The 13,335-nt window shown below is 40.7% G+C and overlaps 1 protein-coding gene across 2 annotated transcripts in view; it reads right to left on the reverse strand.

The window, feature by feature from the left end:
• Positions 1-13,335, reverse strand: part of LOC148981946 (uncharacterized) — a 33,671-nt gene that overhangs the window by 4,269 nt on the left and 16,067 nt on the right. Inside the window, exons 4-5 of one of the 2 annotated variants that reach the window (XM_089129308.1) lie at positions 11,509-11,601; positions 9,612-9,720 (exon numbers count right to left, since the gene is read on the reverse strand). In XM_089129308.1, the coding sequence (XP_088985434.1) occupies positions 9,612-9,720; positions 11,509-11,601 (202 nt within the window). Of the gene's footprint in view, positions 1-9,611; positions 9,721-11,352; positions 11,602-13,335 lie in introns of both variants that reach the window. The other variant, XM_089129307.1, reaches the window with a different exon arrangement.

Here is a 13,335-nt window from a genome sequence, read left to right on the forward strand (position 1 = left end):
TTGTTAAAATAGTCCAAGTGACTACAGGGGCTCAATCTTAAGTTTATCAAACGACGAGAACACTTTTGTGCGCAAAAACAAACAAAAATAACGACTTTATTTCAACTATTTACTTCCTTCTCTATGGGCCTGTAGTCAGTTAACGTAGTGTGATTGCGTAAAGTTAAAGACTTTTTGGCCGATTGGCCTCACTATTGGCCGACGCTGGTCATGTGTGTGTGATGCGTGTGACAATAACAGAAGCTTATTAAACTAGTAACCTGACTCACGCAGAGGGAGAAATAAACGAATAGTTGAAATAAAGTCGTTATTTTTGTTGTTGTTTTTTGCGCAGAAAAGTGTTCTCGTCGTTTGATAAACTTAAGATTGAGCCCCTGTAGTCACTTGGACTATTTTAACGATGTCTTTAATGACTTTTCGAGGACAGCAAGTCATTCCCTCAAGAAGCCTATATGGACTGTATGCAGGAGTGATCTTAATATCTTAAATATCTTAATTTGTGTTGCGAAGATGAACGAAGGTCTTACGGGGTTGGAACAACATGAGGGTGAGTAAATACTGACAGAATTTTCATTTTTGGGTGAACTAACCCTATAATGTGCTGTATTTCTACTTGATTTCAATCTTTCCACACGCTCACAATGAGCGATACGCATTCCTGGCCGTCACACGCTCCGTAGGCGCTCCAACACGCCTTATCTGTGTCTCGCTGTGGTTTACTGTGTCCTCGCAGATGTCTGTGGGAACAGACCCTCTTAAATAAAGCATTTACCGAAAACTGAAAGCCACAGGGGCGAGACGAGCCGCTTTTCCTCTGGAGCGAGTCCTATTTCTGGAGCTCACGTCTGCTGAAACCATCAAAGCCTCATTATTTCACTTTTATAAAAAAAAGGGCATATTTGTGGCTTGTGTAGTTGTTGCTGTGTAACAGATTCGGTCAGCGCACAAACCGCAGGACCCACAACCGCCACTTAGAGAGAGGCCGATCACGTGCGCTTCAGGAGGTCAGAGCCACACACTCGGACTGAAGCCGTTGTGCTCGAGTCCCACGGGTCACACACACATGAAAACTGTGATTCATCCGGATCATGCGCTGAACACTTGTGCTCAAAGAACTGCTGTTTGTTTGGATGGATGGATGGATGGATGGATGGAAAAAACTAAAAAACGATGGATTAATGGATGAATAGATGGAAAAAACTAAAAAACAATGGATGGATGGATGGACAAATGAATGGATGGATGGATGGATGGATGGATGGATGGATGGATGGATGGATGAACAAACTAACAAACGATGGATGGATGGATGGATGTATGGATGGAAAAAATGAAGGAAAAAACAAAAAAACGATGGATGGATGGATGAACAAACTAACAAACAATGGATGGATAGATGCATGGATGGAGAGAACGAACAAAGGATGGATGGATGTAACAAAAGAACGAACAAATGAAGGATGGATGGATAGATGGATAGATGGATGGATGAATGGATGGATGGATGGATGGATGGATGGATGGATGGACGAATGAATGTATGGATGGATGGATGGATGGATGGATGAACAAACTAAAAAACGATGGATGGATGTATGGATGGAAAAAATGAAGGAAAAAACAAAAAAAAAACGATGGATGGATGGATGAACAAACTAACAAACAATGGATGGATAGATGCATGGATGGATAGAACGAATAAAGGATGGATGGATGTAACAAAAGAACGAACAAATGAAGGATGGATTGATGAATGGATGGATGAATGGATGAATAGATGGAAAAAACTAAAAAACAATGGATGGATGGATGAACGAATGAACGGATGGATGGATGGATGAACAAACTAACAAACGATGGATGGATGGATGGATGGATGGATGTATGGATGGAAAAAATGAAGGAAAAAACAAAAAAAAACGATGGATGGATGGATGAACAAACTAACAAACAATGGATGGATAGATGCATGGATGGAGAGAACGAACAAAGGATGGATGGATGTAACAAAAGAACGAATATATGAAGAATGGATGGATAGATGGATGGATGAATGGATGGATGAATGGATGGACAAACTAACAAACGATGGATGTATGGATTGATGAATAGATGGAAAAAACTAAAAAACAATGGATGGATGGATGAACGAATGAATGGATGGATGGATGGATGAACAAACTAACAAACGATGGATGGATGGATGGATGTATGGATGGAAAAAATGAAGGAAAAAACAAAAAAAATGATGGATGGATGGATGGATGAACAAACTAACAAACAATGGATGGATAGATGCATGGATGGATAGAACGAACAAAGGATGGATGGATGTAACAAAAGAACAAACAAATGAAGGATGGATGGATGGACAAACTAGCAAACGATGGATGGATGAACAAACTAACAAACGATGGATGGATGGATGGATGGATGGATGGAAAAAATGAAGGAAAAAACAAAAAACGATGGATGATGGATGGATGGATGAACAAACAAAGGATGGATGGATGTAACAAAAGAACAAACAAACAAAGGATGGATGGATAGATGGAACGAATGAACGAAGAAACGAATGAATGAACAAAAGATGGATGGATGGAATGAACATACAAACGAAGGATGGATGGATGGAATGAATGAATGAAGAAACAAACGATCAATGGATGGATGGATGGATGAAACAGACGAACAAAGGATGTAACAAATGAATGAAGAAAGGAACGATGGATGTATAGATCGATCGAATGAGTCAGCAAACAAATGAACGATAGATAGATGATGAATAGATGGATGGATGATAGACAGATAAAAGGATGGATAGATGGATAGATAGAAGAGTTTATTCCTCAGTGTTTTGCCTGTAATCATCTCTGGATTCAGAGTGCGACCGCAGCACATCCTGAGCTAATGACGGAAACCAGCCGCTTTATTGCCATTCCAGTAAAATAAATTCAAAAGCGGCCAAAAGCGGCACACACATTACAGTAATCCGTTCCGTTGACTGCAGGAGGAACAACTTTATTGAAAAACTAAATGTGCAGCTGCAACACGACACACACATACACACTTAAACGCACAAGAATACACACAACACATCCTCTGGTGCGGTGAGGTTTTCCTACAGTGAGTCACGACGAGTGTGCCTTACATTTCCACTCCTGAGAGACACTGGAGAAAGAGATGTTCTTCATTACAGGCGTGCTGCAGCTGCTCTATACAGGCACAAATGTAATTTCTGTGTGTGTGTGTGTGTGTGCCAGTGTGTAATTGACTACAGATTTCTATTGATCCACATGGGGGAGAAGAAAATGATCACACACACACTCAGCTGTCTGCAAAATCAGTCCACATTCATCTGTTTTCACACTTCCATTTTGACTTTTTACTACTTTTCTCTTACTATCTTTTTTCTGTTTTTTACCTTAGAGGTTTGTTGAGAGTGGCATGAAGTCGTTAATCTGAATAAGACGCGTTCCTGGATCAACATCCACCAATCACAATCCAGAACCTGGACTGGTTACTCAGGAACATCTGCTGCTCATAAACATTTCATATATTTGAAACAAGTTTTTTTTAAATGCTAACTTATTATTTTTTTAATGTCATTGGATGGATGGATGGATGGATGGAATGTAGAAACAAAGGATGAAACCTGTAAATTAATAAACAAACTATGGACGATGTAATGGACACGAAAGACGAAAGAATGAATGCAAGAACGAATGATGGATGATGGAGGGAGGGATGGGACGAAAGATGGATGGATGGAATGAATGAACAAAGGAAGGATGAATATAATTTAAAAAAAGAAGGATCGAGGATGGAACAAACAAATGAATGAATGGACAAACAAAGGATGGATGTATGGATGGAACAAACAAACAGAACATGGATGGATGGATGGATGAACAAACAATGATAGATGGAATGAATGAACAAACAAAGGATAGCCTGAATGAATAAATGAATAATGGGTGGAAGGAATGAAGGAAGGAATGATGGATGGATGGAACAAAGAAAGGAGCAATGGATGGAAGGATGGGAAGAAAGAAGGAAGGATGGATGGACAGAATGAACGAATGAATAATGGGTGGATGGAACAAGGAAAAGAGCGATGGATGGAAGCAAGGATGGAACGAAGGAAGGAAGGATGGATGGAAAGATGGATGGATGGGTCGATAGATGGATGGATGGATGGGTGAAAGGATGGATAGATGGATGGGTGGAAGGAAGGAAGGATGGATGGATGGATGGATGGATGGATGGAAGGAATGATGAATGGATGGATGGATGGATGGATAAATGGAAGGAAGGAAGGAAGGAAGGAAGGATGGATGGGTGGAAGGAATGATGGATGGATGGATGGATATATAGATGGATGGGTGGAAGGATGGATGGATTGAGGGATGGGTGGAATGAACAAATGAATGAACGATGAATGGATGGAAGGAAGGATGGATGGAAAAAAGGATGATAGATGGATGGTGGAAGGAAGAAAGGAAGGATGGATGGTGGAACGGACGAATAAATGATGGGTGGATGGAACGAACATATGAATGAGCAAACAAAATGAATATTAGGATGGATGGATGGATGGATGGATGGAAGGATGGGTGGAAGGAACAAATGAATGAACGATGGATGGATGGAAGGAAGGATGGATGGAAAAAAGGATGATAGATGGATGGTGGAAGGAAGAAAGGAAGGATGGATGGTGGAACGGACGAATAAATGATGGGTGGATGGAACGAACATATGAATGAGCAAACAAAATGAATATTAGGATGGATGGATGGATGGAAGGATGGATAGATGGATGGGTGGAAGGAACAAATGAATGAACGATGGATGGATGGAGGGAAGGATGGGTGGATGGAAAGAACATATGAATGAGCAAACAAAATGAACATTAGGATGGATGGATGGATGGATAGAAGAAAGGATGGATAGATGGATGGGTGGAAGGATGGATGGATGGATGGGTGAAACGAACAAATGAATGAACAATGGATGGATGGAACGAAGGATGGGTGGATGGAACGGACGAATTAATGAATGATGGATGGATGGAACGAAGGATGGGTGGACGGATGGGTGGAACAGACGAATGAATGAGAAAACAAAATGAACAATACTATGTATGGATGGATGGATGAATGGATGGATGGATGGATGGATAGATAGATAGACAGACTGATGGATGGATGGATGGACGGACTGATGGATGGATGGATGGATAGACAGACTGATGGATGGATGGATGGATAGACAGACTGATGGATGGATGGATGGATAGACAGACTGATGGATGGATGGATGGATGGATGGACAGACTGATGGATGGATGGATGGATAGACAGACTGATGGATGGATGGATGGATAGACAGACTGATGGATGGATGGATGGATAGACAGACTGATGGATGGATGGATGGATGGATGGATAGACAGACTGATGGATGGATGGATGGATGGATAGACAGACTGATGGATGGATGGATGGATGGATAGACAGACTGATGGATGGATGGATGGATAGACAGACTGATGGATGGATGGATGGATGGATAGACAGACTGATGGATGGATGGATGGATGGATGGATAGACAGACTGATGGATGGATGGATGGATAGACAGACTGATGGATGGATGGATGGATGGATAGACAGACTGATGGATGGATGGATGGATAGACAGACTGATGGATGGATGGATGGATGGATAGACAGACTGATGGATGGATGGATGGATAGACAGACTGATGGATGGATGGATGGATAGACAGACTGATGGATGGATGGATGGATGGACAGACTGATGGATGGATGGATGGATGGATAGACAGACTGATGGATGGATGGATGGATGGATAGACAGACTGATGGATGGATGGATGGATAGACAGACTGATGGATGGATGGATGGATGGACAGACTGATGGATGGATGGATGGATGGATAGACAGACTGATGGATGGATGGATGGATAGACAGACTGATGGATGGATGGATGGATGGATAGACAGACTGATGGATGGATGGATGGATAGACAGATTGATGGATGGATGGATGGATGGACAGACTGATGGATGGATAGATATATGGATGGATGGATATAAAGCAAGCCTCTCGCTCTCTCTCTCTCCGGGGACAGATTGTTGAGCGGACCGCAGCACCGATGCTCTTCATGACTCACGGATCTGAATCACACGAGCTGTGGTCGACTCACCGAGACACAGAAGCCTCAGATAAACAACGCGTTTGACAGATGGAGACACACACCAAAACACCCGCACACACACACACACACACACTCACGCTCCGCCTGAAACAGAGCAACATCAAACCAGCGCAGTGTCATTAATATCCGGCCAGAACTCGGCCGTGATTGACGGATTGTTGAGGCGGGAAGGAGGAGTGTAAGAGGAAAGGAATTCAGATAACAGCCCGTGAAACTTATACACACACTCGTTCAGCGTCGGTCGTGAAAGGAAGAGCCGCTAAACTGATCCTCATTAACATTCCTGATTTAACACACACACACACAAACACACCATCAAATAACTCTAAAATAACACTTCTTCATCACAACTGAGGGCTTTATTTTACATGCTTTATGTACAAAGTGAACTTTAATATTGGAAAACAAAAGGTTAGTTCAAAGTTCATTTTTACATAAAAGACTAGACATTTGTGAAATGCTCTTGTTTAAGTGTTTGTGTGTGTGTGTGTGTGTGTGAGTAAGAACCGAAAGGAAAACCCCAGTTACACACAGTCACTACACACTAGAGCCCGGCCGATAAAGGATTTTGAAGGCCGATACCGATACAAATATTTTGGGGTTTTAAAATCCGATATTTCGATATATCGGCCGATATTTTCTTTTTATTAAATATTGTTGGATTTCACACACGTGTAAAAGAAAAACTAACTTTTCTGCACAAGATACGTTTGATACTTTTTCTCTCTGTCTAAATGTTCACTCCTCACAAGTATAACTTACATTTTACAATGTAGGGATGGTAACTAGAGATATGCTAGTTATAAATACGGTAATCATTACTTTATTTAGGCAGAAAAAGTTCATTGTGGTTTCCATGCTCATTAATGTTAACGTTAGCGGTCTTCCACTGATGATAGTGGCATTAGCTAGCTTTGTGGTTAGCTAGTCTATGATGAGCCATAATTTAGCAATAGATAACATCATACTGCAAATTGTAAAACATACATTTTCAATATAACAGGCCAAGAAGAGATGATTGAAGCGTGTTTCGTCTGTTTTTATTTTATTTTTGAAATATTCATTTATCGGCCATTATAACTGCCGATACCGATATTTTGGAAAATGCCTAATATCGGCCGATATATCGGTTTGGCTCTACTACACACACACTAACCTATTAGTTTGTCCTAATAACACACACTGTTTGTGGCTCTTAGTGTTTATCATCAGTTCTAGTGTGACAGCTGCTATTATGAAGTTCCAAATAAATATAAATTATTCCATAATGGAATAGGATTGTGTTCTATTAGAATACTTTATATTCAGCACACTCTATAATGGCCACTACTGAGCAAAGGTTCGGGTCAGTTACAATCCCAGCATTTTTAGAGATTGTGTGTGTGTGTGAGAGAGTGATGGGTAGGTTATAGTGTGTGTGTGTGTGTGTGTGTGTGTGATGGATGGATGGACTTAGGGTTAGTGTGTGTGTGTGTGGGTTTGTGTGTATGTGTCTATGTGTGTGTGTGTGTGTGAGAGAGAGAGTGATGGGTAGGTTTAGTGTGTATGTGTGTGTGTGTGTGTATTTGTGTGAGAGTGATGGATAGATTTAGGGGGAAGGTATATTTTGTGTGTGATAGGTTGGTTTTTAGGGGATAGGTTAGTGTGTGTGTGTGTGTGTATTTAAAACTAGATGGGGGGGGGGGGTTCCTTCATTTCTTACTCACCACTATGGCATAAATTTAAAACACACTCTCACACACACACACACACACACACACACACATTGTCCTACTGGACCGCCTTAAGAGCAGTTCAGACCAGTGATTAAGAGACCACATAGAATCTCTCTGTGTCAAACACACACACACACGCACACACAAACACACACTATAACCTACCCATCATTCTCTCTCTCTCTCTCTCTCTCTCTCTCACACACACACACACACACACTAACCTATCCCCTAAACCAACCTATCACGCACACAATATACCTTCCCCTTAAACATAACCATCACTCTCACACAACTAAACACACACACACACACACACACACACAGAAACACACATTAGTCTTTCCTAACACACACACACACAGTTTTTGTCAGGATCTGTCCGTCTCTCACTAGTTCTGTTATCTTGACTTTTCAGAAGTTCTAAATGTATGAAAGAATTCATAAACAAGATTATGTTGTATTACATTATATTCAACAAATTCTATAATATTTGCTGCCGTTCAAAAGTACATGAACGCTTTTATTCGTCACAGTGATCAAAAGTGATCAAAGATTTCTATTTCAATAAACGCTGTTCTTCAGAACTCTCTATTGACCAAATAATCCTGAAAAACGTCTGGCGGTTTCCACGAAATGATGCATCAGCGCGACCGTTTCAACACTGATAATAATCACAAGTGTTTCTTGATCATCACATTACCACAAACCTTTGCACAGTAGTGTACTTCTGCAGTGGTTTATTGTGTTTGCACATTAACAAGGATCTGCACGGTTGCTGCATAACTGGGTGAAAAGTGTTAATGTGTGAGCGTTCGGCCCATCAGAGATGGAAAGATGAATGTGTCGAAGCCTCCGGCCAGCTCAACATGAGTAAACACACACTACGACACTACTTCCCCTAACTGAGCCCTGTGTGGAAACATATGTGTGAGATATTTATTTCCATCTTCTCCTCCATATGAATCTTTAAGATGTTTCTCCTGACGATAGTTGGCCAATAAGGAGGCCCAGAAGAGTGATGAGGTCATTTCCTGTGGTTTGGGAGGTGGATTGAGCAACATCGAGCTTCATTGACGTACAATTTGAACTGTGTAACCTCAGGTTCTTCAAATCAGAGTGTGTGTACGTGTCTGGTTGGGTGTCTGTGTGTATAGTGATTGAGTGTGTGTGTGTGTGTGGGTGTTTAGTTTCTAATTCCACTTTTACCTACTGACATTTTTGTTGTCAGTCAGAAATATTATGTTGCTCCAGTCCACTCTGAACAACTCACTGTATTTACAGATGTCAAATGTGATTCTAGAACAGAGAGATAGATAGATAGATAGATAGATAGATAGATAGATAGATAGATAGATAGATAGATAGATAGATAGATAGATAGATAGATAGATAGATAGATAGATAGATAGATAGATAGATAGATAGATAGATAGATAGATAGATAGATAGATAGATAGATAGATAGATCTGTCACACCTTGCGTCATTCCATCTATTCCCAGCTACAGACGCAGGTCCACACACACACACACACACACACACGCACATATGCCCCTTTTCCCTCACTGTTAGAATTTAATTAGATCTCTCCAACTCGACTTCATTCCCTCGATCTATTTTTTTCCTTCATTTGTTCTCCTTTCTTACCTCACAATCTCTCCCACGCTCCGCAGTCTGTTTCCCTGGCAACAGCTGCTTCCTGTTTGTCCGTCTGGTCCGTCTTTCCAGGAGAGAGAGCTGATGATCTGTAGATGCACTAATGGAGGCAATAGAAAGACAAATCATAAAGGAGCTGTAGTTGATTCTCTGAGACATAAAAGCTACAAACCAGTGTGTTTATGATTATGACAATAAATTAAAGTAATATGATAACAAATGACAGTTTGCGATATCAAGCAGCATAAGGGACATTTTTTGTACAGTTAAATGACTGGCAGCGGATCTTCTCCTCTCTGTGTATGAGTGTCAATCATAACAGAGGGGTGTGGCCACTGGATTCAGCTTTCAATCATAACAGAGAGGTGTGGCCACTGGATTCAGCTGTCAATCATAACAGAGGGGTGTGGCCAATGGATTCAGCTGTCAATCATAACAGAGGAGTGTGGCCACTGACTTCAGCTGTCAATCATAACACAGAGGGGTGTGGCCAATGGATTCAGCTGTCAATCATAACAGAGGGGTGTGGCCACTGACTTTAGCTGTCAATCATAACACAGAGGGGTGTGGCCACTGACTTCAGCTGTCAATCATAACAGAGGAGTGTGGCCACTGGATTCAGGTGTCAATCATAATAGAGGGGTGTGGCCACTGGCTTCAGGTGTCAATTATAACAGAGGGGTGTGGTCACTGGCTTTAGCTGTCAATCATAACACAGAGGGGTGTGGCCACTGACTTCAGCTGTCAATCATAACAGAGGAGTGTGGCCACTGACTTCAGCTGTCAATCATAACACAGAGGGGTGTGGCCAATGGATTCAGCTGTCAATCATAACAGAGGGGTGTGGCCACTGACTTTAGCTGTCAATCATAACACAGAGGGGTGTGGCCACTGACTTCAGCTGTCAATCATAACAGAGGAGTGTGGCCACTGGATTCAGGTGTCAATCATAATAGAGGGGTGTGGCCACTGGCTTCAGGTGTCAATTATAACAGAGGGGTGTGGTCACTGGCTTTAGCTGTCAATCATAACACAGAGGGGTGTGGCCACTGACTTCAGCTGTCAATCATAACAGAGGAGTGTGGCCACTGACTTCAGCTGTCAATCATAACACAGAGGGGTGTGGCCAATGGATTCAGCTGTCAATCATAACAGAGGGGTGTGGCCACTGACTTTAGCTGTCAATCATAACACAGAGGGGTGTGGCCACTGACTTCAGCTGTCAATCATAACAGAGGAGTGTGGCCACTGGATTCAGGTGTCAATCATAATAGAGGGGTGTGGCCACTGGCTTCAGGTGTCAATTATAACAGAGGGGTGTGGTCACTGGCTTTAGCTGTCAATCATAACACAGAGGGGTGTGGCCACTGACTTCAGCTGTCAATCATAACAGAGGGGTGTGGCCACTGACTTCAGCTGTCAATCATAACAGAGGGGTGTGGCCACTGGATTCAGCTGTCAATCATAACAGAGGGGTGTGGCCACTAGGCTCAGATTTTCTCAGAAGCATCAGCGATCAGATCAATGTCATTCCAGTGAGATCTGAACAGAGATATAAATCAAACATTCCAACAAACTTCAAACACAGCGGTGAATTAAAGAGCGATGAAGAGGGAAAGTTGTGTGTGTGTGTGTGTGTTGGAACTTGAAGCTTCAAAGCAAACAAAATATGTAAGCTGATTCTTCACAAACCACATCAAATGACAGAAGTGTGTGTGTGTGTGTTACCCACCGCAGCGCTTGCTGCATCTGATGTTTCTTGAGCCAAGCAGTAACTGCAGATGGACTGATGAGCGGAGCGAGTGAGCAGGCGAGTAGTACTGACACACTGTACCCAGGTGGACTATTAAAACACACACACACAGAGTAAGTGATTTTACACACGCACACGGAGGAGTGGAGAGCCGCAGGGCCGCTGCTGTTTCCTCCGCCTGCTTTAGATGGACATCAAACACACGCATGTTGTGTTTCACCTCACAGCCTGCCAGAACAAAAGAACAGTGTGTGAGAAAGGTATACAGAACATGTAAGCAGAGGTCAAAGTGAACACTCATCGAGTACCAAATGAGACTAAACATTGGCAAGTAAATACAACAGCTGGAAAGAAACTTTATAAGAAGCTGTACACATATTCTCAAGAATAATCTTGCATTCACTGATGTGAGTTACAGTAAGTGAGCGACTCAAATCAAAGACAAACAATCCAGCTATAAAGAAATAAATTAGCATGACTTACTGTAAAGAAACACAAACACACTGCAAATATACACTATACACTACAGATAAACATGACCTTGATTACATATCTTTCTTAACTTTACCTCAAATCATCATGTTTTTTAACGATACAGTGTTATTTTAGTATTATTTATATGGCAGATATTATTATGATGAATTAAAATGAACTAAAAACTGAAATTCATTTGAATTTTTGTTTAAGTTTTAGTCAATTTATGTGCTAGTCATTTGTATTAGTTTTTGTTTATACATACACACACACACACACACACATATATATATATATATATATATATATATATATCATGATTATTCGACTTGACCATCAGCACTAATTAAATTAATTAGTGGTGATGATTAAGTCGAATAATCATGATTAATCGCATCTAACATAAAAGTTTGTGCGTGTGTGTGTGTATATATATATATATATATAAGTGTCTGTATGTGTGTGTACATATATTCACACACAATATAATATTCAGAAACTTTTTGTTAGATTTATTAATCAATTTGACAGCACTTATGTATGTATATATATATATATATATATATATATATATATATGAATTTAGTATTTCAACTTATTTTATTTCATTTAATTGCAAGGCAACATTTCTAAGATTGTTTTGTCATTTTTTACACAATTTTGTCGATTTTTTTTATTTTTTAATTTTTATTTTTTATTAGCTTCAACTATTTATTTAAGTTTTCATAAGTTACTTCAAACTTCATGTCAGTTAGATGCCAGGGTAACATTTCTTAGATTTTTAGGTTTAACTTTTTCTCATATTTTCTCTCGATTTGAAATACTTTCACGATTTAGCTAACTACAACAACATTGGTGACAAAAACACGAAATATTCCTCACATTAAGCGACCGATGTCATGTCTTTCAATACAAGATACACTCGTCTTACATACAACGTCACGATCTGCACAGTTGGTCATTAAAGTACAAGGGGAAAAACCAACTAAACTCCTAAACTTTCACAGGAACAAAAATGCAAAAAACAGAGTTTCACTTTACCCAAGTGTGATAAAAACTGCATGCTAGACCCTGAGTATGTGCATGTTAAGTCAATTAAATCAATTGCACAATAAAAATGCAAGGTCTGCCTTCCTTAAAGGGAAAGGGTCCAAACTTTCCTGCCCTCGAAGGCCACTTTTGTGTTTTAACTATCTGGTGTTTTTCTCTTCTGGGTGATTTTGTGTTCCATCATGAAGGCGCATCAAATCCGTCCCTCTTAAACGGCTGAACTGTGTTGCGGTGAGATCAAACTAAGTTGAGGTGGATGTTGTTTCCACTTCTTTTGAAGACATAATACTTTTCTGACTAACTCTAACTCTGCTTCAATGACACAATGTGATGTGGACTTGAACAGGAAGTCAAAAGCCACGTACGTTCGGTCTATCAGTTTAACCATGAAGTCTCACAAACACACGCCTTTGAGATTCATCGAAGAACACAAATGTC

The sequence above is a fragment of the Pimephales promelas genome, chromosome 3 (genome assembly GCF_988280905.1).
Source record: "Pimephales promelas chromosome 3, fPimPro1.hap1.1, whole genome shotgun sequence".
NCBI classification, from domain to species: Eukaryota; Metazoa; Chordata; class Actinopteri; order Cypriniformes; family Leuciscidae; genus Pimephales; species Pimephales promelas.